Source organism: Artemia franciscana, chromosome 21, assembly GCF_032884065.1.
Source record: "Artemia franciscana chromosome 21, ASM3288406v1, whole genome shotgun sequence".
Lineage (NCBI taxonomy): Eukaryota > Metazoa > Arthropoda > Branchiopoda > Anostraca > Artemiidae > Artemia > Artemia franciscana.
The window spans coordinates 22,987,439-23,012,740 of NC_088883.1; the positions used below are offsets into that span (position 1 = coordinate 22,987,439).

At 33.7% G+C, this 25,302-nt stretch overlaps 1 protein-coding gene across 1 annotated transcript in view; it reads left to right on the forward strand.

The window, feature by feature from the left end:
* Nucleotides 1–4,403: 4,403 nt before the first annotated feature.
* Nucleotides 4,404–25,302, forward strand: part of LOC136040986 (WD repeat-containing protein 70-like) — a gene marked incomplete at its 3' end in the record, with an annotated part of 52,694 nt that continues 31,795 nt past the window's right edge. The window contains 5 exon segments of the mRNA XM_065725471.1: nucleotides 4,404–4,433; nucleotides 7,483–7,959; nucleotides 13,327–13,520; nucleotides 15,587–15,656; nucleotides 21,588–21,748. Coding sequence (XP_065581543.1) covers nucleotides 4,419–4,433; nucleotides 7,483–7,959; nucleotides 13,327–13,520; nucleotides 15,587–15,656; nucleotides 21,588–21,748 — 917 coding nt within the window.

The following is a 25,302-nucleotide window of genomic DNA, read 5'->3' on the forward strand; positions in this document are numbered from 1 at the left end:
GCAGGGCTGCATAGAAAATGTGTTAGCTACAACTACTCCTTGTTGAAGCTCCAGAGCTGATAATACATGACACATAGTTTCACTTAGCCTAGGTGAAACTAGCCTAAATTAAATCACCCTTTCCAGCAATAAGGACAAATCCTGAAGACACCAGTATATGATGATTATGACTCAGCTCATTGGGTGCATTCAAAATTGTGAACCATGACTTGCCACACCAATCTTTATCAACAGCTGACTTAAAGGCATTAGTACTATGAGATATGACTATATTTTGGCTGAGAGAGTTCTATAGCCACCAAAGGCATTGACAGTTTATGCAGTCAGCCCTACTGCAGAAGATTACAATCTGTTAACCTCCCAACACTTGTTTTTCAGCATAGGCGTAATGACATGCTGCTCACCTACAGGTACCTCCAGCAAGCAGATCAGAAGCTGTTCACTTTCTCTCCCCACCAAAAGCAAACACGAGGACTTTCCAAAAAGCTGTTCAAATCCAGCATTAACACCAAAGTCCAACTATATCTTTTCAGCCAGAAAGTGGTGAACATTTAGAACCAACTAAGCCAAGAGACAGTCTCTGCAACCTCGCTCAAGGAATTCAAAAAGAGGTTTGACTAGGAATAGGAGGCCAAACCATGGAGATTCCAGTGGGAAAACCCCTCCCAGCCCTCACTACCATAACAGTTGTGGAAGACAATAGAGAGTTAGCTTGGAGGATGATGTGGCTTGTCATACCCAACCATCTCACACACTCTATCTGAAGTTTTTGTTGTGTGGTGGTGCCAACTCTAAATCGCTGGAGAATGGTCCTTGAACCATACCTACCATGTGATCACTGTTACCAAGTGGGCTTAAATTGCATCTCTCTAGCACTCTCTAGTCCCTATGGTTTGTTGCTTGACCTTAGCACAGCAACCAGATCTATCACCATCATCAACTACGGAGCATCACAGTTCTCACAACTAATTTGCTCTGAAGTGTGAATTAATGTAATAGGCCATTCACATAGTTAGAAAAAAAATTTGTTTTGCAGCCTATTATTAGCACATTTTCGGTTAAGATTCAGGGACTTGTTCAGTTAAGATTCATTTGGTTAAGATTCAGATCTTGTTCTTGAAAAATTGTCCATCTAGAATATGTTTATGATAAAGTCTTAGTTACAAATCAGTTTACATGCTGTTAATACATCTTTATGCCAACACTGGTATGTAATAGTAGGTTTTTTTAGTCTTTGGAGCCTGTTAGGATATGCCAAGTTTTGGAAACCCCTTATGCATTTTGTTACTCACCACTGCACCAGATTGTAGAATCAATTGATCTTGCTTGTTAACTGGCTTAGTAATGGACATCCCAAATTCTAATTTAGGTTGGATCAGGCCTTATAGAAGTGGAGAAATCACTACTGAGAATCTACAGCAGAACATTATCTGTATTATTCCAAAAGTTTTATTAGCTTTGGCAATGACAGGCTTACATGTGTAACTTGAATCAATCAAGACTGCCAGGTCCTTTTGTAGTGACTGTTTGGGTACCATCATTGGAGTCCATAAAGTAGTGTCTCTAGGGGTTATTTGCTCCAAAGTGTATGCATGATGTTGCATTTAGGGATATTAAATTCTAGCTGCCTGGTTTTTGCTGACATTAAGAGTGTTGAGATCTGCTTAGAGGTCATTGGTACTTTGGGGTCATAAATTAGACCATTTTTTTGTAATCATCCACATTTAAGCAAATTTTTTTTTATGACTGAAGATGCATCATTTATATAAATATTAAATAAAGTTAGGCCCAAAAACATACCTTGAAGTATCCCACTTTCTATATCTGCTGCTTCAGAGAGGAAAATGAATCCACCATCCCCAAATACTTTTACTATCTGCTTCCTGTTAGTGAGAAATGACATTTTCGAATTTATGACTTCATCATGGAGGCCTATGGCATGGATTTTACAGTTAAGTCTCCTGTGGCATTTTTATCAAAAGTTTTGCTAAATTTAATAATATCATGTTAACAAGAGATCCTTTGTCCATAAGTTTTTTGACATGCTCGCAAATTTCAATGAGGTTTGTGTCAATTGATTGACTAGGACAAAAGCCAGGTTGGCAAGGCTACATTAGCTTATTCATATTTAGATGTTCTACAATGGCTGAGTTTACTATGCCTTCAAGGAGTTTCCCCACTCATGAAGTAAGACTATGTGGTTGATATTTGCTGGCTTCATCCCTGCTGCATCTGTTTTGAAAAGATATATATATATATATATATATATATATATATATATATATATATATATATATATATATATATATATATATATTATATAAGTGTTCTTTCAATCTTGTGGGATAGATTTTGTATTTAGGGGTTTTTGGAATAGTAGGGTGAAAGGATCAAATAATACTGCATACATCTGCTTTGAAATCTGGGTGGGAAGTACTCTGTCTGGTCCTGTTCATTTATTAGGGTTAATCTTCTTTATTTGAGTCTCTACATCTACTCTGGTAATATTAATGGGTGGCTTACTTTTTAAAATTCTATAATGTGGGGGCTCTGGAAGTGGACTACTACCTGCAGCTAGGGATGCTGAGATGAACTACTTAATTAGTGCATTAGTTATTGCCCTCAGGTTTTAGATTTTTGAGCCATCTTGTACAAGTTGAGTGACAGAATGCCTTCTTGGCTTACTCTATGATGTACACCTCCTAAATTTCTTAGGATTGTTTTTTTTTGTTGTTGCAGCTGCCACTGATTCCTTATATTTGTCAATGGTCCTTCAGATGAGACTTCTCAGCTTGTTATGTACCTGCTTATATTTCATGTGATAGCCTGCCTGGTTTTGATTCTTTATGTATAGTTTCCAGCATTTCTTTTTTTCTGTTCCTAGCCCTTTTAACTTGTTTTGGAATATATGGGAGGGTTTTTGGTTTTCTTTTCCATTTTATAGAAGAGTGATTTTCAAAAGCTTTCAATAGTATTCTTTTCATAGTTGAGCATGACTTTCCAACATCTGTATTCTTAATGAAAGACCAATCACATTGAGTCAGTTCATGACAAAGTAGAATGTAATCAGTGTACATGTGTTCTTAAAATTCTAGTCTGGGGATTCAGTCTAAAACTGCAACTTATTGCAATGTGGTCACTAGCACCAAATGGTGGTAGGGGGTCAGTACTTATTATAGACTCTTGGTCTTTGGCTAGTAGAAGATCAAGCAGCAAGTGGTTCTGACCATTTCTAAATCTTGTTGAGAAATTAACTGCCAGGTACAAAGAATGATGAAACAGGCACTCCAGGAATAATTTTATTAAACCATCTTCAGAAAAAGCAAATCCATCAACCCATTGAAGATTTGGGAGATTAAAGTTACCACCAATAATCACATTTCCTTGTAGCTTCATTATATTAAATTATATCCATTTGAAATAAAAAACCTGTTTTGCGAAAGAACTAATAATGTATCACCTGATCAGTCAAAGTACAAATATATTGTTGATGCTATATATAGGACCACAAGGAGGGGGGGGTTAATGCTGGAAAAGTGAAGATGATATTTAGAAATAGTATAAAATAAGTAATCTAATGGTACTACTTTTATCTGTGTAACATTTTTCAAAAAATTTGTAGAGAATGTAATTTGGGCTTTATATTTTACCATAATGAGTAAGAGTAAAGTGATTTGCTTATAAGAATCATGTGTGAATAAGTATTATAGAATACATTGTAGAATTGTTTTGAAGTATTTTTTTAGTTTTATAGTGTTTCCATCTGAAGAGGCAAACCACCAAATTTATTTCCATTATATTTGCTAATCTGACAATGCACTCTCCTGATAGTGTCAGATATAGGCTTAAATAATATACCTGGATATACCAGGAGACTGATTGCTTCATCACCAGTCCTCAGCACATGGCTACACTGCAGGCTTTTATATACTCGATTCTTGTTGTTGCTTGTCTTCTAAATAAGACTGTTGTTGCAGTGAATCAGCAGGTTGATGTATACTTTCCTCCACTTCTTGCATTTTCATGCAACCTTTGGCATAGTTGTCTGGGTCTTGCAATATTTCTTCCAAGAAATCCCATAATTTAAAGGATATGCTAGGAATTATGCAACAGCTTTATTGGGGTCTAAAAAGTATATTTGGCTATATAAATATGGTTCAAAATAACCTTCAGGGGTTTGTGATCAATTTGCTGCTAAATTGATTTTTTTGATAAATTTGTCCAGCTACTTTGAAGCAGAAAACATTACAACTATTGATTGTCAAAGTTTTGGATTCGTTTTTGGGACTCTTTAAAGAGCAAGTGATCTATTCGGAAAACAACTCATTGGAAAATTGCTGAGTTTGCAATGCAATTTGACTAAGCAAGCAACAACCTCTAGATGAATCACCTTTGTTGACTACTTTTACCTTGGGAGAATGGACAACTCCACAGTGAGTACATTCAACCTTGAAGTGTCCCAATGACTTTTAATCAGCACTTGCGTAGTTTAATGCATTAGACTTGTACATAATTTGGCACCAAAGTTTGTTGGTGTCAAAGATTGCAATGGCATTATTCTTCTAATATAATATTTCTTTCTTCTCCATTTTAATTTTTAACTTTCTGATAATTGCTGTTGCTTGTCATCTAATTGCACAATTCTTTGTTTCTTGCTTCTTTGTTCTTCAATTTAGTTTTGACTCATTGTTATTGTTGTTTTTGAAAGTATTCTAACCACATATTTTTTTATTCTTCATTTTCATTTCCTTTACCTTGGCTGCTTGGATTGGTCTTGTCATATTTGATGCTCTAGATTGTTCATTTTCACCTGTGAATTTACATTTGTCATGTTGTCCTCTTGATCTTCTCTTATTTGATGGTTCAAAACAGCTCAATATTTTTTTTTCGGAAAATTTGTATCTTGTGATGTTCTTGCATAAAAAAAAAGATCTAGATAGGTCAGAAGTCTGAGGAAATTCGTTAAGAGCCTTAATTTTGGAAAAATTAGCTTCAATAATCAAATATCTTTGAACAGATTTAGTATGAAAACACATTAAATTGTTGAAAGAGAAAAAAGCAGGTAATTGTATAATAATAAACTATAATTATATAAACTTCAAAAAATATTTATGGTGCATGAGCAATAATTTTAATGTTTCAATTCAAACTAGAAAAATGCCTGACAATTCTAAAATAAGTTTATTTTTTGTTAGATAAAATCCACTTGCTACATGATTAACTTACAGGTTTGAACGCAACCAGTTACATAATGTCAGTAGGAAGGCAGAAAAAATAAAAATTTGTAATTATTACAAATGATTTATTTGATATTTGACAAGGGTATCAACAATTCTAAAACATTAAAAAAGAAACCCAAAAGTTTGAAGCTTAGTAGAAATTGTTGTTAGAAAAACATCATTACTGAATTTCTTTTCTTATAAGTATAAGCAATGTCTTTTTCAGACATAAAAAAAGTCGAAAACAATTTTAAGTTCAGTTAAGAAATGCTAAAGTTATTATGTAAACTGGAGTTCAATAATGATGTTTTTTTTTTAAATCATCATTTGTAATAATTGCAAATCTTGTTCTTGGTCATTCCTACTGACATTATGTAACTGGTTGCATTCAAACCTGTAAGCTTAATCATGCAGCAAGTGGATTTTATCTAATAAAAAAAAAAAAATAGAATTGTCAGGCATTTTCTAGTTTGAATGAAAACATTAAAATTATTGCTCATGCACTATCAACATTTTTTTTGAAGTTTATATAATAAGTTTATTTTTGTAATTACCAGTTTTTTGCTGTTTACACAATTTAATGTCTTTTCATACTGACTCTTTTCAAAGATATTTGATTATTAAAGCAGGTCCAATTTCGAACACCAATTTCTACTAAGCTTCAAACTTCTGGTTTTATTTTTTAAGGTTTTTGAATTGTTGTAGTCCCTTGTTAAAATATATACAAATATTTTTGCAACTACCTGTTTTTTGCTCTTTTGGCAATTTAATGTCTTTTCGTACTAAATCTGTTCAAAGATATTTGATTAATGAAGCTAATTTTTCCAAAATTAATGATGCTCTTAATGAATTTTCTCAGACTGCTGACCTATCTAGATCGTTTTTTTATGCGAGAATATCCCAAGATACCAATTTTCCCCAAAAAATTTGGGGCTATTTTGAACCATCAAATAGGACAAGATCAAGAGGACAACATGATACATGTAAATACACAGGTGATAATGAACAATCTAGAGCTTGAAATATGACAAGACCAATCCAAGCAGCCAAGGTAAAGGGCATCGAAAAAATGAGATATTTCTAACTTACGAACGCGTTATCAGATCTTAATGGAATTTGACATTTAGAAGGATCTTGTGTCTTGGAGCTCTTATTTTAAATCCCGACTGGATCCGGTGACATTGGGGGAAGTTGGAGGGGGAAACTAGAGATTTTGGAAAACGCCTAGAGTGGAGAGATCATATTGAAACTTGGTGAGAAGAAGCTACTGGCTCTTGGCTCTTCCGACCTCGTCACAAGTGCCATATGAGCTCTTGGCTCTTGTTTCTCCCCTCCCCTAAAAAGCTTCTACATTAGCTATAGTAGCTATTTTTAGTAGCTATATTTATTCTGTAGTAGCTATTTCAGGCTTTTTCTTTCAAATTTGCTCCTTCTGCCCTGAAAAAGCTTCTATATGCATGCCAACTGTTCTTACAGGAGCAAATCTAATTAAAAAAAGCTTCAAAAATAAACCATTGGACTTCAAATAAAGTATCACATTTCAAGTACTACCTATATTTAAGCACAATTCATGTATTTGAAACAAAAGGACCTTTTAAGTTTGTTTTCTCTGGTTGTTTGTTAAGAATGTTAGCTGGCTAGCCTGTACAGCAGATAAGAATTCTCCATACATACCATGACCTTCAAGCCCAAAAAATCGTCATTTACCCTGTATAAGCCATCACAAAAGGTGCTAAACAATCCTCAAAGGGATACTTAACTTCTTGAAGAGTATATCATGCGCAACTTCAGTAGGTAGGATTACCAACCTCTTCATAGCTGTTCAAAGAATATCATGGGGTCCGTAAAATATGTCAGATGCTGAATAAGGATTGTAGTAGCCTACCAGTGGTATCAGTTTGCAGTGGTGGTGTTGGAGCGCAATCCCCTGATTTAAAAAACGCTTGTGCAATAACGTATTTTACCCTGTTTTTTAGGTATGTTTGCTAATTGTTATTATGTTGTTTTTTATATTTTGTCAAAAAATCCCCTTGACACCTTAACCTTTTTGAGGATTTTTTGATGCCATTTAGTGATAGCTATTTATGAAGCATTCTTGGTGTAGTAATCTTTTTATTGATTTTATTTTTAATTTTTATTTTGCTTAATTAACTTAATTTAACTTTCAATTAACTTAATTTAAAGTTAATTAATTAATTAATTTAACGTAATTAACTTAATTTAACTTAATTAACTTTTATTTAACTTAATTTTTTTTTTGAAGGAAATGTTGAAAAAAGGGAAGCCAATTCAATTTGGCAAAATATCCTTGCCAAAATTGGTGAATGATGAAACAGAGCCTGAAAAAGAGCATCCAAGTTCAACAGTCCCATCTGACGCTATAGGGTTTGGTTCATTTGGAAAAGCTGAGGTAGAAACTTCAGAGTCTAAAAACACAGAAACTCCATCAAGCTCTTTTTCTTTGGATAAAAAGGCAAAACAGTTTGACATTGATGAGCTTGTTACTCAAGCTCGTGAGTCAATTGCAGAAATGAAAACGGCTGAAAAAGAAAACACAGAAGATAATAATGATGAGGAAGGAGAAAACATTGGAACCCCCTTTCCCTCTGGCTTTAAAGAAGAAGAAGCTGAGTTATCTGATGTTGAAATAGGTCCTCCACTGCCTCCTGGCTTTTCAGCCGCCAGTGGAATTAGCAGAGTAGAAGATGAAGCTTCTTCTGAGGAAGAAGAAGACAAAGAGGTAGTAATTTAAAATAGATTCCTAGTAGTAGCTGCAATTTAAATCGAAATTTTATTCTGGTTTTCCATGTTCCTTTTGTTGGTTATTCGAAGTTTTTCTAGTGGAAAATATGTGTTCTATTTCATTTTTGAAAAAATAAGCAAATGCTAGAAGCTATAACTTTCTCAGAGTAAATCCAATAGCCTTATTCCTTCAAAAAAGTAAAAGAAACGATAAACAACATGTAGATTAAACTTACCATACTAAATTCATCTTTGTGATAAGCCACAAAATACGGAGGAAGGTGGAATGAGTAGAACACAACATTTATTACTGACAATCTCAAGATAGTTCTTGTTTTTCTAAAGGTTCTAAAATTCCTTTAAAGTCTTTAATATGCCTTTTTTTCTTCTCTTTTACAAAACTGGATGTATTTTCGCAAAAGAAAAAAGAATTAAATAATTCTTGGATTGATAATTAATGCTTTTTGAGTCATCCATTTATTTATCCATACTCAAAGGTAGATATAAAACTTGTATGATTCAACTATTGTTTTTACTAGTTGTTATCTTCCTACAGTCTGTTCTATATCCCCATGCTTTTTGCTTTTGGCTTTCATTCTCAATTACTCAGTTCTTTTTTATTTCACAAAAATTAAAATATATAATTCAGCTATTCAAATGCTGCTGTTAAACCGTTAATAGAGACAGGAAAAAACTCACAGGATTTCATGAGAAAACCAAATGAGAGTGTAAACGATCAAAAAATAGTAATAGGAATAGCAAAGATTACTAGTAAAACTAGGCCAGGAAAGGTTGTTACGGAACTAAAACAAGATACACAAAAAAAAATGGAAAACAATCATGATTGTTCAGCACCAGACAGCACTTATGTGTGTAAAAAAAAAGAAAAAAGGATATGCGCTAAGCACTTGAGATGTACAACAGAAAGACGACAGACAAGAATTCATTCTAATTCCACTTGTGCTTATACTTTATTTTCCAGTTTTTTTCCCTTTCAGAATTTATAAGGACACTGTGGAGCCGGAAAATAGTTGCGATATGAGCGAAATAGTAGGATTTCTAACTAAGCGATTAGTAGATTTTGTGAAATCTGGCCAGAAACAAAAGAAGTTCTTGACCAAATTTCAATACTGCCTAAATTCTACTAACTTTCAAAGTTCTTATTAGTAAAATTGAACTGGTTATAAAATGTAAAATTAGGGTTTTTTGTTGTTGTTCAGACTGCCCAACTCAAAATTAAATAGCTTTTTTCAAAATTAAACAACTAATTAAATTTATTTAAATTGGGTTAGAAATTAAATAGATTCCTTGAACTGAAATTTTGTGTATCCAATTGTTTGTCCTATATGCTTGAAAGGAATGGATTTAAAAGAAAGAAAACATCAATGAAAACTAGATGCTTGTTAGACTAGTAGAACTTAATTGATTTCTAAAAATAAACTGACAACTTTTGCTTCTCATAGCTGTTGTACTGAATAGTAGTGACTAGAGTTGTTGGGATTGGAGCTTTGATGATCAGGACTGCCACCAAGATACATTTTTGTTTCATCAAAGTGTGAAAAATGTATTGTTTTTTCATTAAAAGACACCGTATTCGAAAGCAGTAGTAAGAACAAAATTCATCCAAGAAAAAAATGGCTAATAATCCAGAGAAAATATATACTCACCATTATGGAAAAAACTGAATTTGTCAGGATAGACATAGAAAAGATTCTAATATTTTAGAAGAGGCTAATAGATGGACACATTGATCAACAAAGCGTTAGTTTAGATTATGAAAGATAAATGGTTACCAACTTTTGGCCATTTTTAAGTAGATGAATGATCAAAATTTTTAATTATGAGCAACTGTTGTCTACAAGAAACAAATTTCCACTTTTTTTTTTATTTTGATGTGGCTCAAAAATCGAAATGGAGATATTTATTCTGGATTTGTGTTGAATATAGTAGTAAAAATGAAACAATAACTAAAACAAAAGGTATCATTTTCTGTAAGTTCTTGCTAATGGTACTAATATGCCATTAAATGTTGACCAACATTTTCCAAGTCACTTTAAAAGCCAGGATCATGCAACTTTTCTGAAGTGCACTCAAACTTTATAAGGCTGTTATCATGGATAATCATGATATATGCTGCTAAGCTAATCAAAAGTAAATGTGGATTGTTGCTTTTTCAGTAATGTTCATTTTTGACCTAGACAGAAAGTGCCATAACATATAATTAGCACTGGAACGTACCATAGATGGCACGTTAGTACCATTTGTGACAGCCTTAGTCACGGTATGAGTTGTAATGAATAGTCGTTGTTGAGGAATGCTGATTCTAGGAGCTATGGCAGAAGCAGTTATTCTAGAACTAGTGTCAAGTCAAAGCTACTGAATAAGGGTCTTAAAGGACTGGGAGTAGTCGCTGTTTGTGCTCAGAAGTATATTTTTTAGGGCTTGATACGTTTTATTAATATGGCCGCCTTTACATTTTGATCCAATACCAAATGGTGCCTTGGTGTCGCCTGGGACCGTAATAAGCCCCTGACGGGGTGAAAGTGCGCGCGGGTGCTGTCTAATTTGATCACAAGACAAAAAAAAACATAAAGAAGAGAGAAAGGAAAATAATAACAACCAGTGAAGAAAACGAAGAGGACAGTGCAAATATTTTGGTCAAGACCTCCGCTTGACCTTCAGAACTGCAGCGCACAATAATAAAGAAGAAAATACCGATAAAATCCAAATGATAATATAAAACCAGACTTAAAAACGAACGCTAAAACTAAATTAGGAAGAACCTCTCAAAGCAACGATGAAAGGGTAAATGTATAAAAGATACTGTACTGAATGGCATTTCAATCTTTTAATTTATGTAGAGCCTTCTTAAAAGCTAATTTCTTACCAGTAATGGTATTTTCAGGGATTCTGTTAGGTTGCAAAATGATTTCGTGAATGGATATAAAAACAATTGGAATGAGTAAGTTCATTATAAGTGGGGCTTGGATAGGTTTCTCCAGTGCATCTACTGAGGGCAACCCATTGGTGAAGGTGCTTATTTTTACTTCAACTACCTCCCTGAAAACTTACATGAGCACTTTAAGAGGGACAATAACGGACGTGTTATCACATAAAATGAAGTGGTGTAGGTTACCATGGAAGTGTTGAGCAAAGGCGGAATCAACCTTTGGTGTATCCCCATTTCCTTGTCGATTGAGGACCTGTGATCCGATAACCTCTCTATTAGAATAATGAGGGAGAGCCCTTGTGATGGTGCAAGTAGTCATGGTATAAGTTCAAGTGAATAGGCGTGATTACAACAATTACGATTGACACAGTTTAGTTAGAAGCAGTTGTGCTAGGAATAGTTTCAAATCAAAAGCTAATTTAAGGATAGTCCTGGTCTAAGGAGTAACCCTAGAAATTGTACTCTTAGAAGCAGTCAGGATGGATGTAGTCTTTGTTTAAATTCATGTATTAGAATTTATCTCACACATTATGTTGTCCTTAGAGGTATATTTTTGAGGGTTCAAAAGCTCAAAACTACATTTTGAAATCTGGCCAAAAGCTTATCTGTGCGTCATCAAGGAGGCACACTCGTGCCTCTATAAAGAGGCGACACACGACAATGTTAAGCGATCTTCGGTTCCAGTGGTCGCAGACGGATGGGGAGGGATGCATTTCGTAGCCCGAGCTCCAACTAAGAAACCTGCAAAATTTCATCCCCCTCCAACTTTTTCTTCATGGGGAAAATCTGGCCGAAAGTTTCGACCTGTCAACCCAAGCCCCCCTTTAACGTTGTCCGATCGGGCTGAAATTCACAAGTTAAGGTCCCCTAGGGCCCAGGAGCTTATCCGCGAAATTTCAGCTTGATCCGATAACTCCTTCCCTGTTTTCCAGAAACCACGCATAGCCACTTAAAATTCATTTACTTTTTTTTCCTAGACGCCTACAGGTCACATCCGACATCGGATCTGGGTGTACGAAGACTCATTCGATGCGGAATTCTCCGAGTAAGTGCCCATGAAAGTTTCGTAGGAAAATCTTAACCCCCCGAAAGTTTCGACCCTCCAACCCCCCCCCCCCCCCCCCCCACCCCTTTTAACGTTGTCCGATCGGGCTGAAATTCACAAGTTAAGGTCCCCTACGGCCCAGGAGCTTATCCGCGAAATTTCAGCTTGATCCGATAACTCCTTCCCTGTTTTCCAGAAACCACCCATTAGCTATTTAATTAACGGATTTCTCTCCATAAGAGCCCATGTTAATTTGAAATTTTTAAAAGCTATTGAGAAGTTATATTTACACACATGCAAGTTATTAGCTCAGTTGGTAGAGCGTGAGACTTTTAATCCTCGGGTCAAGGGTTCAAGTCCCTTACGGGCGGTTTTTTTTCACAACATCAAAAAAATTTTGATAACACCTGGACAGCTTATCATTTGAGAGATAACAGAATATTAGCTTCTTATGAGCAAAAGAAACATTTCGGTCATTCTATCTATTTTTTTTCTATTTTATACAATGATTTAAAAGCGGGGGGGGGGGGTTCCTCTCCTAATTCCTGTACGAGGAGTACTCCTGTACGAGGAGTACAGGAATTATTAAATTACATCCACCATGGATTGTAGAAAAACGTACAGAAATAATATGAAAAAAACTTCGTTTTCTTAAAGAGTTAAAGAGGCTGCGTCCCAAAGTCGAACCTTAAAACGTACAGGAATTAGAAGAGGCAGTTGGGGGGCTGCCGCCCCCCAAACCCCCAGCTTTTAAAGACTCTTTTGTACAGGTTTTTTGTTTTTTTGCTAACCCCCCGCTCTTGGCTTCGGAAAGGCCCTCTTTTAATTAACAAAAAATTGAAATGAATGAATAATGGAATAACTTCGAAAAATGTTAAACACAAGAGGACAGGAGAACCATTGCGCCGAAACTAGTAATTAGTAACAATGAAGTCCCCCCACAAAAAAAAAACCTGTCCAAAAGAGTCTTTAAAAGCTGGGGGTTTGGGGGGCGGCAGCCCCCCAACTGCCTCTTCTAATTCCTGTACGTTTTAAGGTTCGACTTTGGGACGCAGCCTCTTTAACTCTTTAAGAAAACGAAGTTTTTTTCATATTATTTTTTACCTAAAGACAGAAATTACGGTAAGACACCTTAAGACAGAAATTCAAGGAAAGGGTTTACCACCTCTTTCTAAGAGAAGCAATATTACCTTTTTCAAACAAATATTTGGAAAGTGAATAGAATGTGGTTTTAATTGATACCAAAGTTACCATATTTTATATACTTTCTAGTCATGTTGCAGACCTTTTTTTTTTCCAAAGATGCTGTTTTGGCGTTCAACAGCTAGGTCACCTATGATTGTTTATTATTATAATTTTATTTTGTGTAGACAATTGGGGATCGTTTGCCATTATCTCAAGAAATACCTTTACAACATGGAACAAAAGCAGTGAGTGCAATTGGAGTCGACCCAGCCGGATCAAGATTAGTGTCTGGATCAATTGACTATGATATTTCATATTGGGATTTTATGGGGATGGACTCATCATTGAAAGCTTTTAGAACGTTAAGACCTTGTGAATGGTAAGTCTCACTGAGTTTGATTTATAGAAATAAAAGCTATTACTGCATTATAAGATTTTAAGAATTGGTGCTGCGGTGAGTTGTTAGTAGTAGCAGTAGTAATATTTACGTCTGATATGAGTCAAAGGCTCACCGTGTCTTAGGGGGTCAAAACAAATTTATTCTTTGGGTAATGCTGTTGGTTTTCGTTTAAATGTCTGTTGAGGGCACATGGGCTGCTGGCCTGAACTCTGGAATTAAAAGACCAACTTAATTTGGCTACTCCTGTGATAGATGTTAAGTCGATTCTGTGTAGTTTATGTCAGTTTTGATCTACAATAATTATGAAATACTTCATCTTAACAAACTAACAATCAAGTATCCACTCTCCTAAATTAATCATGATAGCTAGATAGGAAGATTTGTAAATATTCATTCAGAGAGGAGTTTTCTTTCTCCTTTTCTTCAGTTCTCGTATTTGACAATGTTCTCTGAAATTTTGAAATCTTGTATCCATATTCATTGTGCCAGGTACTTAACAGTATATACACCCAATGTCCATACTGGCCACAGAACACCGAACATTGGCCATACTGTAGAGAAGTACTAACAAGCCGTAGATGATTCTTAATTAATATAGACCTTCTATTTTTTAGAAAGCTATCGTAAAAACACGTTTATCGAGCGATTTCGTCAAAAGAGAGAAATCTGATGTAGAAGTGATAAATATAATAATGAATAATAAAAGTAAATACAAGATACCGAAAGGGCTTTAGAATACCGGTGAGCGAGAAAGTTAAACATGGATTGACGTTTTCCGAAAAGTTCCTTTTTATATTTTTATTTCTCTTTTTGTCTTTACTAAATCTTTTAATTAATTTCTATCCCGCATTGTTCATGCCAATAGTTCTCGCTTGCTACACCCCATAACAGGGCCACATTATTCTTTCTTTGAAACGAATAAAATTAATTTTGAATAATGCAAAGATTCAAAAGGAATATTTGAAGCATTTTCGGATTAAATATATTAATTTATCAAAGTCATATCTCAGAGAGGAGGTCGGAATTTTGAACTCTTAAATAGACATTGCGCATAATAGCACTCGCTGGCCAAGTCGGGTAACTAACCATTCAACAAACTTTTTTTGGAAGCGTTTTTCTTCATGTTCAAAACGAAAGGCCATATCTGACATTTCTAAAAATTTTGCACTGGTTCACTGCAAAGATTGGCAACGGACCCTATAGATTCGAAATCTTCCGATAGATTGCTAAAACGTGGTATTTCCAAAAATGAATATTTCTAGAATTGATTTTAGGAAAAATTTCTAAATAATTGCCCGATACTGTACATGTATTCAAAATACTATGCTCAAATATACTGTACTCAGTCAAATGACTATCATTTGTATATAGTTAAAACTAACTCAAAATACTCTACCCGGTTCTCCAGTCAGCGTGTGACCGTGCCATAAGGTTAAAAGGGTGTGAGTCTGGCAAAAAGATTTGGAAACGTTAATCCAGTACTTTGTATGAAGAAATACATTTAACCATATTTATGCATAACATAGTTCACAAATTGTAAAATTTGACAGAGGTGATGGTAAGTGATTTTCCAGTTAGTCAGGACTTATTAATTTAAACAGCCTCTGTGGGTCCGGATATCTCTATTTTGCATATTCTATGATATTGCGAAAAACAATCTCGTGGTGTGGGGTAGGCACTGAAAAAGCTATAATGGTGGATTTGCAACCTTTCCCCCGGCATACACGCATATATATGCTTTATTTAGTTTGCTCTTAATCAGGACATTTCTAATATTAATGAGTGGTCTTTGAAAATAAAAATAATCTAAAATAATCTGAAAAAATAATATTGAAATATTACATAAAATAAACATAAAAAATAAATAACATAAAATAAATAACATAACATATAAATAAATAAGTAGCAAATAAATAAATAACATAATAAATAAAATAAATAACATAACGTAAAAAAAATAATAATCTAAAATAATCTAAAAAAAATATTGGAAAAAAATGAAAATAATCTTGAAAAATAAAATTGATCCCTTTCTATGTTTTCAGCCATCCAATTAACGATGTGAAATATTCAAGCACTGGTGACTCTGTCCTCATAGTAGCTGGCAGTGCACAGGTAATAAGAAACTTGTATTTTCTAATGCTTGATTTACTACTACTGTTACTTACAAGTCACCGCACCATCAAGCCACCTCAAACCAGTACAGCTACGCACTCACTTCTTCCATGCTTGAGTTAACATGGTGAATCGACTCTTTTTCTTATCAAAGTCATTTGTTTTCATTTAATGTTAAATGCAAAATCAGTCAATGTGAAAAAATGCAACCATTCATTGAATCACTCAGTGCAGTAGAATTGAAATTTTATTTAATTTTCAAATCATTCAATTTTATTTCATTTTCAAATCATTCAATTTTATTCAATGCAAAATTTTTTTCTTTTTCTGGATATGCCTATGGTTAATACACAATAAATTCAAGAATGCGTGGCTTCATATTTTGTGTTTTTTGCTATATATATAAAATTAAGTATTTAATAGAACTAATCCCTAACTATGTTGAAAATGGAAGAACTTGTTAATAATTTTGTACGTGGTAAGCTGATTATTTTTTATTTTTTTTATTAAACTAACGTATTTTTTGTTTAATGCGCAGCAGTCGGTAAAATATTCCTTTTTTTCAGAAAATTTCTCTGGATGTGAACAAGTCAATATAATAGCCTGTTGTTTAATATATTTTCTGTTGTTTTGATTCATTGACTAGATTTTTTTAGAATTAATATACCATTTAGTATACCTAATTTAACTTAGAAGGAGGAGCAAAGGGTTGATAATGGTGTCTTGTGCTGGATAGGGCTCCTTTCTTTTTAATCATTTTTTTGTAATTTTATGCGTAATATTGCTGGAAATCTTAATATTAATACATCTATATCCATCGCAATATTACTAATATATTATTATTATTATTAGTGAAATTATTAATCTTTTAATATTTTCATTTAATATAAAACATTGGAAAAAATCGTTTATCTCCTTCTAGAAGTGTCTTTGATTTGTGCAAAATAAGTTCAAGAACCTGTGGCTTCGTATCTTTTTTGTTATTGCTTTATTTGTTAAAAATTAAGATTTTAATATTCCTAATTAATTTCTATGTTGAAAAAGAAAGAACGAATTACTAATAATGTACGTTGTAAGTTATTTTGTTGATTTTTTTTATTATAGTGATGTTTATTTTTGTTTAATTTGCAGCATTCGGTAAAACACTCTTCCTTTTCTTAAAACTTCTTTGGCTATGAAAATATCAATATAACAACTTATTGTTTGATGTATTTGATCTTGTTTTTGATTTATTCACCAGAATTTTGTAGAATTAATTTACCATTTAGTATACCTAATTCTACTTAGAAAGAGGAGCAAAGGATTGATAAATGTTTCTGTTCTTTTCTTCTTAGGGTTCTTTTCTTTTAATATAGTTGTTTCCACTGATAATGTATTATAATGGGCAAGTTTTTAACCTTTTTTCCAGAATTTCTTTGCCTGTGATAAAATCATTATAGCAACCTCTTTTTTGGAATATTTTCCCTTGTTTTTTGATTTACTCACCAGAATTTTGTAGAATTAATTTACCATTTAGTATACCTAATTCTACTTAGAAAGAGGAGCAAAGGATTGATAAATGTTTCTGTTCTTTTCTTCTTAGGGTTCTTTTCTTTTAATATAGTTGTTTCCACTTATAATGTATTATAATGGGTAAGTTTTTAACCTTTTTTCCAGAATTTCTTTGCCTGTGATAAAATCATTATAGCAACCTCTTTTTTGGAATATTTTCCCTTGTTTTTTGATTTATTCACCAGAATTTTGTAGAATTAATTTACCATTTAGTATACCTAATTCTACTTAGAAAGAGGAGCAAAGGATTGATAAATGTTTCTGTTCTTTTCTTCTTAGGGTTCTTTTCTTTTAATATAGTTGTTTCCACTTATAATGTATTATAATGGGTAAGTTTTTAACCTTTTTTTCCAGAATTTCTTTGCCTGTGATAAAATCATTATAGCAACCTCTTTTTTGGAATATTTTCCCTTGTTTTTTGATTTATTCACCAGAATTTTGTAGAATTAATTTACCATTTAGTATACCTAATTCTACTTAGAAAGAGGAGCAAAGGATTGATAAATGTTTCTGTTCTTTTCTTCTTAGGGTTCTTTTCTTTTAATATAGTTGTTTCCACTTATAATGTATTATAATGGGTAAGTTTTTAACTTTTTTTCCAGAATATCTTTGCCTGTGATAAAATCATTATAGCAACCTCTTTTTTGGAATATTTTCCCTTGTTTGTTGATTTACTCACCAGAATTTTGTAAAATTAATTTACCATTTAGTATACCTAATTCTACTTAGAAAGAGGAGCAAAGGATTGATAAATGTTTCTGTTCTTTTCTTCTTAGGGTTCTTTTCTTTTAATATAGTTGTTTCCACTTATAATGTATTATAATGGGCAAGTTTTTAACCTTTTTTCCAGAATTTCTTTGCCTGTGATAAAATCATTATAGCAACCTCTTTTTTGGAATATTTTCCCTTGTTTTTTGATTTATTCACCAGAATTTTGTAGAATTAATTTACCATTTAGTATACCTAATTCTACTTAGAAAGAGGAGCAAAGGATTGATAAATGTTTCTGTTCTTTTCTTCTTAGGGTTCTTTTCTTTTAATATAGTTGTTTCCACTTATAATGTATTATAATGGGTAAGTTTTTAAACTTTTTTCCAGAATTTCTTTGCCTGTGATAAAATCATTATAGCAACCTCTTTTTTGGAATATTTTCCCTTGTTTTTTGATTTATTCACCAGAATTTTGTAGAATTAATTTACCATTTAGTATACCTAATTCTACTTAGAAAGAGGAGCAAAGGATTGATAAATGTTTCTGTTCTTTTCTTCTTAGGGTTCTTTTCTTTTAATATAGTTGTTTCCACTTATAATGTATTATAATGGGTAAGTTTTTAACCTTTTTTCCAGAATTTCTTTGCCTGTGATAAAATCATTATAGCAACCTCTTTTTTGGAATATTTTCCCTTGTTTTTTGATTTATTCACCAGAATTTTGTAGAATTAATTTACCATTTAGTATACCTAATTCTACTTAGAAAGAGGAGCAAAGGATTGATAAATGTTTCTGTTCTTTTCTTCTTAGGGTTCTTTTCTTTTAATATAGTTGTTTCCACTTATAATGTATTATAATGGGTAAGTTTTTAACCTTTTTTCCAGAATTTCTTTGCCTGTGATAAAATCATTATAGCAACCTCTTTTTTGGAATATTTTCCCTTGTTTGTTGATTTACTCACCAGAATTTTGTAGAATTAATTTACCATTTAGTATACCTAATTCTACTTAGAAAGAGGAGCAAAGGATTGATAAATGTTTCTGTTCTTTTCTTCTTAGGGTTCTTTTCTTTTAATATAGTTGTTTCCACTTATAATGTATTATAATGGGCAAGTTTTTAACCTTTTTTCCAGAATTTCTTTGCCTGTGATAAAATCATTATAGCAACCTATTTTTTGGAATATTTTCTCTTGTTTTTTGATTTATTGACTAGAATTTTTTAGAATTATTATACCATTTAGTGTACCTAATTCTACTTAGAAAGAGGAGCAAAGGTGCTGAATCGGGTTCTTTTCTTTTAACAGTCGTTTCTACTTGTAATGTATTATAATGGACAAGTTTTTACTTTTTTTTCCAGAATTTCTTTGGCTGTGATAAAATCATTACAACAGCCTGTTGCTTGATTTACATACCTTTTGTTTTGTTGACTAGAAAAAAAAAGGATTTACATGTTGTAGTATTGTTCAGTTGTAATTTTCAGTATAATGCTGTTATTACGCCTTGTCGAGTTCTATTTATAAAGAATAGTGCCTTGGTAATAATCTGTCATGACTGTAGATAGTGCTGTGATGTGATCCTTTGATTTTTCGTACTCCCCCTCTCATCATCTACGGGGATAAGGGTTATTTATGACTTTTCGGTCGTTATATCTTTTAGTTATTAACTAAGTAAAAGTTGCGTATTAGTATTTTTTTCTTAGTAGCATATCTTGAGAATATTTAAACATTCCCTGTAAAATTTTCCAGCAGTTATGCTGGAAGCAACTTTGACAATCCAATAAATAGAAATTTTCTGAATTTAATTAAGAAAGAATTGTCTTATTATAAGTAAAAAGAATATATCGGCTTTTCTGTGGATATTGTTTTAGGGAGTGATTGTTTTAGAAAATTAAATTTTCTGAATTTAATTAAGAAAGAATTGTCTTATTATAAGTAAAAAGAATATATCGGCTTTTCTGTGGATATTGTTTTAGGGAGTGATGTTGTGGGAAAACTATGGAGGGAACTAGGCATATAACTGAGCAGCTTTTTATTGGGTAGTAAGCCTGCCATATTATAGGAAACTTAGTCTTAAGAAGTACTAGATTAGAGAACTGGATTATTTTTTGGATGTGGTTTTTAGCGAAGACACCCCCCATACTTGTATGTCTTGTAGATAGGTAAAAAAAAGTATATGTTTCAACAAAAAAAGTGAAATTTTACTTTTAAAAGTATTTGAATAAACTTTTACTTTTAACCTTTTACTTTTAAAAGTAAAAGTTTTTCGTTTATTCGCTCAAGTTAATCTCACCTCCATTCGGGGTGCAAATCTCCCAAAAGTAGGTAAAACATTGTTAAAATGATGTCATTAAAGGTACTTTTTATCTTTCGTCAATTTCAGTCTTAAATAATTATTCTCCAGATATTGTTGTTTGAATATGACGTAACAGAGAGATATCGCTGTCAGTGAATTTTTCTTTTAATATTAGTATATAATGTTATTAAATAGTCTTTTAAACAACTCATTAAGTCGTTCCCCTAATCCTGCGATTCCCAACCGATTTTGGACCAAGCCTCACTTTGGTATTTCTAAAATCCTCGTAATATTTCAATTTTGTTATTCAAGATTTTATGTGTATTTAGCTGAAGTAAGCTTGGAAATCCATACTATTTTTTTCGGGTTGTCCTGTAGGCTTATTTTATACTAATGTAAAATATTGTCTATAAAACTTTCAGGTAGCTTCCTTTCTCTTCAAATGCATCTGAACGTGAAGTGATTCACTTAAAAAATGTTTTTTTTTTGTGAATTATAGTCAGCTAAAAGCATAGTCATTCAAAGGGTGCACGTCCTGTTTATGACCCACCAAAATATTGCCATACCCCTCTGGTGGAACCTACACCCCACGTTGGGAATCAAAGCTCTAACATGTTTATTCATAAGTTGGAGTTTCACAATTGCAATATACAGCGAAAAGAATTTAAATCCCAAATCTCTTAACATAGTTTGATACTATTGGGTTAAAACTGTGTAAGCTTGAGGCTCTGGAATGCTTTGAAATGCTCTTCATCTAGACTCTTGCCTACTTCAAATCTTATTTATCCGCATGTAGTTCTTTTTATAGTTTATTTTGATCTTTTAATTCCTTCCAGTTCTTTGTTCTTTAGTTCGTTGTTCTTTAATTGCTTCCATAAATCTTGCAGAGATCTGAATCGGTCCCTACTTTTATTATTAGATCTTCCTCGCAGTTACTATTATAAGGTACTATTATAATAACTATTATTATAGTTACTATTATAATTACTATTATAATAACTATTATTATAGTTACTATTAAGTTATTAGCTAACTACTACTATATAGTTACTATTAAGCTACTATTATAAGTTAGTATTATAATAACTATTATTATAGTTACTATTAAGTTATTAGCTAACTACTATTATATAGTTACTATTAAGTTATTAGCTAACTACTATTATATAGTTACTGTTAGAGTTATATAGTTACTATTAAGTTACTATTATAAGTTACTATTATAATAACTATTATTATAGTTACTATTAAGTTATTAGCTAACTACTATTATATAGTTACTGTTAGAGTTATATAGTTACTATTAAGTTACTATTATAATTACCAGTATTAGTTACTATTTTAAGTTCGATAAAGATATTTGACCCCACTTTTTTCAGGCCAAAATTTATGATCGGGATGGTATAGAGGTAGTTGAATGCAAGAAAGGTGACCCATACCTAACAGATATGAGAAAGACAACAGGGCATGTATCGGGCTTAAGTGCAGGTGCATGGCATCCAAGGAATAAATCGGAGTTTCTTACTTGCTCTTTAGACGGGTGGGTATTTCTTAGTTATTCTTAGCATGTGTTTTTTTGTGGGTATATCCTAATATGGATTGATATTTCTTTTTTGAAACTTCTATCAGTTAGCACAGTTAGCTTGGTTTACACACACACACACACACAAAAAAAAATACATTACGATTTGCAGTATTGATCAAATTTAATTAACAACAGGTTCAGGGGCTTTCAGTGTTTTTAACATTGTATTTATTACCATGATTGAGTTGAAAAACATAATATTGTTAAGCGTTTCAGTGGTAGTTGTTGTAACCACCTCGATTTTTTTTTATTACTAATATACCCTTCATCCAATAATACGCTCAGTGAATCATTTATTAAATTGGATAGGAACTTCAAAATAGTTAAGTTCATATATGTTGATTTATCTTTCTAGTTGGCTGTATTATATATAGCTAATGTTGTGTTCGTCTTCTATTTAAAAATTTTCCAACTGTTTTTCCATAAACGATTTCTTCTGTATAAAAACAGTAGCATGAGGTAAACCAATCATATGGCAGCCCTAGCCCTTCGATCCTCGGTATCGGACCTTGTTTTTATAAGACCACACAGAATAGTAATTCCCTCAGTGCTGCCATCTATATAATCAAAATCATAAATGGTGCTACTGTTAACTACAGTTATAGATGGGGACATGGTTTCTTTTCCAAAAACACATTTTTTATAGCTTCTAAGCTATTTTTTAATGAATTTATGAAATTTCAACTTCTGTAGGAATTGAACATGAGACCCGAGATACCCTATGTCAAAAGAACAGTGCTTTAGTCAACCGAGCCAACAAGTCATTGATGCTATTATGTCCCTAGAAATACATTCTAGGTAATCAATTCATTTGTTTTAGGCGCTAGACAACCGCGGTTAAGCGTCACTATATTGTAGCAAGTTAATTGCGTAATTGATTTCTCCATTGAAGTTAGATATTTGGCATATGCTATCAGTGGATTGACTCCGGGTGACGTTTTTGGAATCATTCCAAACATACGAATAACACAGTGATTTGAGATGATTGCTAGGTAGACATAATCTTTTTTGTACTCTAATGGTACCAGGCACATTGGTTCTTTTGATGGTAAATCATTTCGGTATCATTCTGAGAATATGCATGCCACAGTGATTTGAGATGATTGTATATTCTTTTTCATACTCTAACAGTACCGGGCACACTGGTTCTTTCACAAGTCAATGACACTTATTCTGATTCCAATAATTTTTATTACTACTGCCAGCCAGGTATCCTTTTTGAAATGTAGTGGGCCTGAACACATAGGTTTTCCATTATTGAGCTTGCGCTTGAACTCGGGTCTCCGTGTCCCCCTCCAAGAGCCCTAATGCCCCCAGCTTTTTTGCCCTCCCCTCTAACTATTTTTGAACATAGAAATTTCTACCTTTTTTCATGTCTTAATTGACATGCAATCTTTGGTAAACATGGTTTTAGATTTTGTTTTGGACAGCTGTTCCCCGTGGCACTCTGTGTCATCGACTTTAATTGGTTCATTGTATATTTTCGATCAATATGAATTGTGTTGTGGAAGGATAAATACATGCATCTTATTTTAAAAAGTAGAGATGAAATATTTCAATAAGGTGTGTTTACATGATAGAGTTGTCGTAGCATTGGGCGCTGACAAGGACAAATATTTGAATTGCGAAACAAACATTAACGGTGACATCGTTGAAAATGTACGCGAGCGTTGTTGTGCCAGTGAAAGACTAAATTTCTTTGGAGTACCAAATAAGTCTAAATGTCATAAGGGTTGATATACCAGAGTAAAATTTCCAGTGATGATAGTGCTCAAAGACAATGCAAGCCTAAAACTAATAATTGTTGACGAGGGCCAACTTCTCGCCAATGCTGCTGGTAGCATGTTACTTACTTACTGACTTAGGTTTCCTGCTGGGCGCCGTTCGGCGTAGGGAATAACGTCTAACTCATCCATCCGCTTCGGTCTAGTGTGAGCGTTTGTGCTTCGCTCGGTCTGATGTTTGCCATCGTCAGAAACTCAAACAGACTGTCAGAGTATCGCTTATTCAGTCGGCCGCGGGACCGCTTTCGAACGGTTTCCGTAAAGTCTAAGTCAAAGATCATCTTTACGGATAAGTGCAAGGGCATTCGCAGTAGGTGTAAGGTACGCTCATCTAAGGAACCATCGTAAGGTACGCTCATCTGCTTGGGTAGAAAACTGAGACTGCTTAGTGAGCTGCTGTAGCTTCTCATTACTCATGAAATCAAACTACCTTAGACCTTCGATACGTCCCAGGCTCTTCGTGTGGAATATATTGATGGCCTTTAGTGTTGCGGTAGGTACATGCCATGTTTCGGTGCCGTAAAGCAATACAGAACCGATGAGAGCGTTAAAAATCCGCAGTTTTGTTGAACGACTGATGTTTAATTGTCGCCAAAGATGGCGGTTCAACCTATCCATGGCTCAAGAAGCTTTGGATATCCTTTCTTGCAACTCGGGGAGAAGCGATCCATGTGAGGAAATTGTAGAGCTCGGGTAGGTGAACGTTTGGCCAACTTTAGTGCTAGCTGCTCTGTTTAGGCAAATTGAAAATTAAACAGTAAGAGAAGACAGATCTATAGCCATAATTTTTGTTTTATCCCAGTTTATCTGCAGTCCTACGCTTGCGGCCTCTTCTCGTAAGATCAGAATCGCTTACAGCAACTGATCTATGGAGTCTGCTAGGATGGCAAGGTCATCGCAAAGTCAACATCTAACATGATACGATTCCCAAACTTGAGCCCAAAACTGAGACGTGAAGTTGCCTTTTTTTATAATGTAGCCTGTGATGGCATTGAAGAGCTCTGGGGCCATTGCACATCTTTGACACACTCCTGTTGCGATTCGGGAAAAACGGGCTGCGCCGGGTCTTGACTTGAACTCAGCTTTCTGTACCATGGTGTAGAGCTTTGAAGAGCGTGCATTATTTCTAAGAGAGGCTAGTTGATTCTAGAAACCGAAAAAGAGGTTATTGGTTTACTGAATCGAACATAGCACGGAAGTTGACGATGGCAAGAAGAGATTTACGTCAGAACCCCGTATCCTTCTCTATTATCTGTCGAACATTGAAATCTATTCTATGCTTGAACGGCCCGACATAAAAAGAGCTTGCTCCGGTTGCCAAATCCTACGAATAGCATTCCGACAGCGATCCAACAAAACCAATGAGAAAAGTTTTCGGGGGTTATCTGAGTATGCCAGATTATTGAGAACAGAGTGGGGAGGAACAGAAGAATTGTAGGGCCTGCATATTTCAACAGTTCGAAATTCAAGTCACAGATACCAGTAGCTTTATAATTGTATTAGTCTTTCAACTACATTTTTGATTTTAAGGCGCTGAAGGGCTCATCTGGGGGAACAGCTGCTACGTTTCTTTGACTGCTAGACTAGGTGAGACTAACATTTGGACGGACAGACGGGATGGCATTATCTAGGAGCGAGCAGAAGTTGTCCTTCCACTGATCAAGACGGGAACCTTCGTCACAATGAAGTGTCCCATCCCTGAACAGGACACTTCCCAAAGTGGGA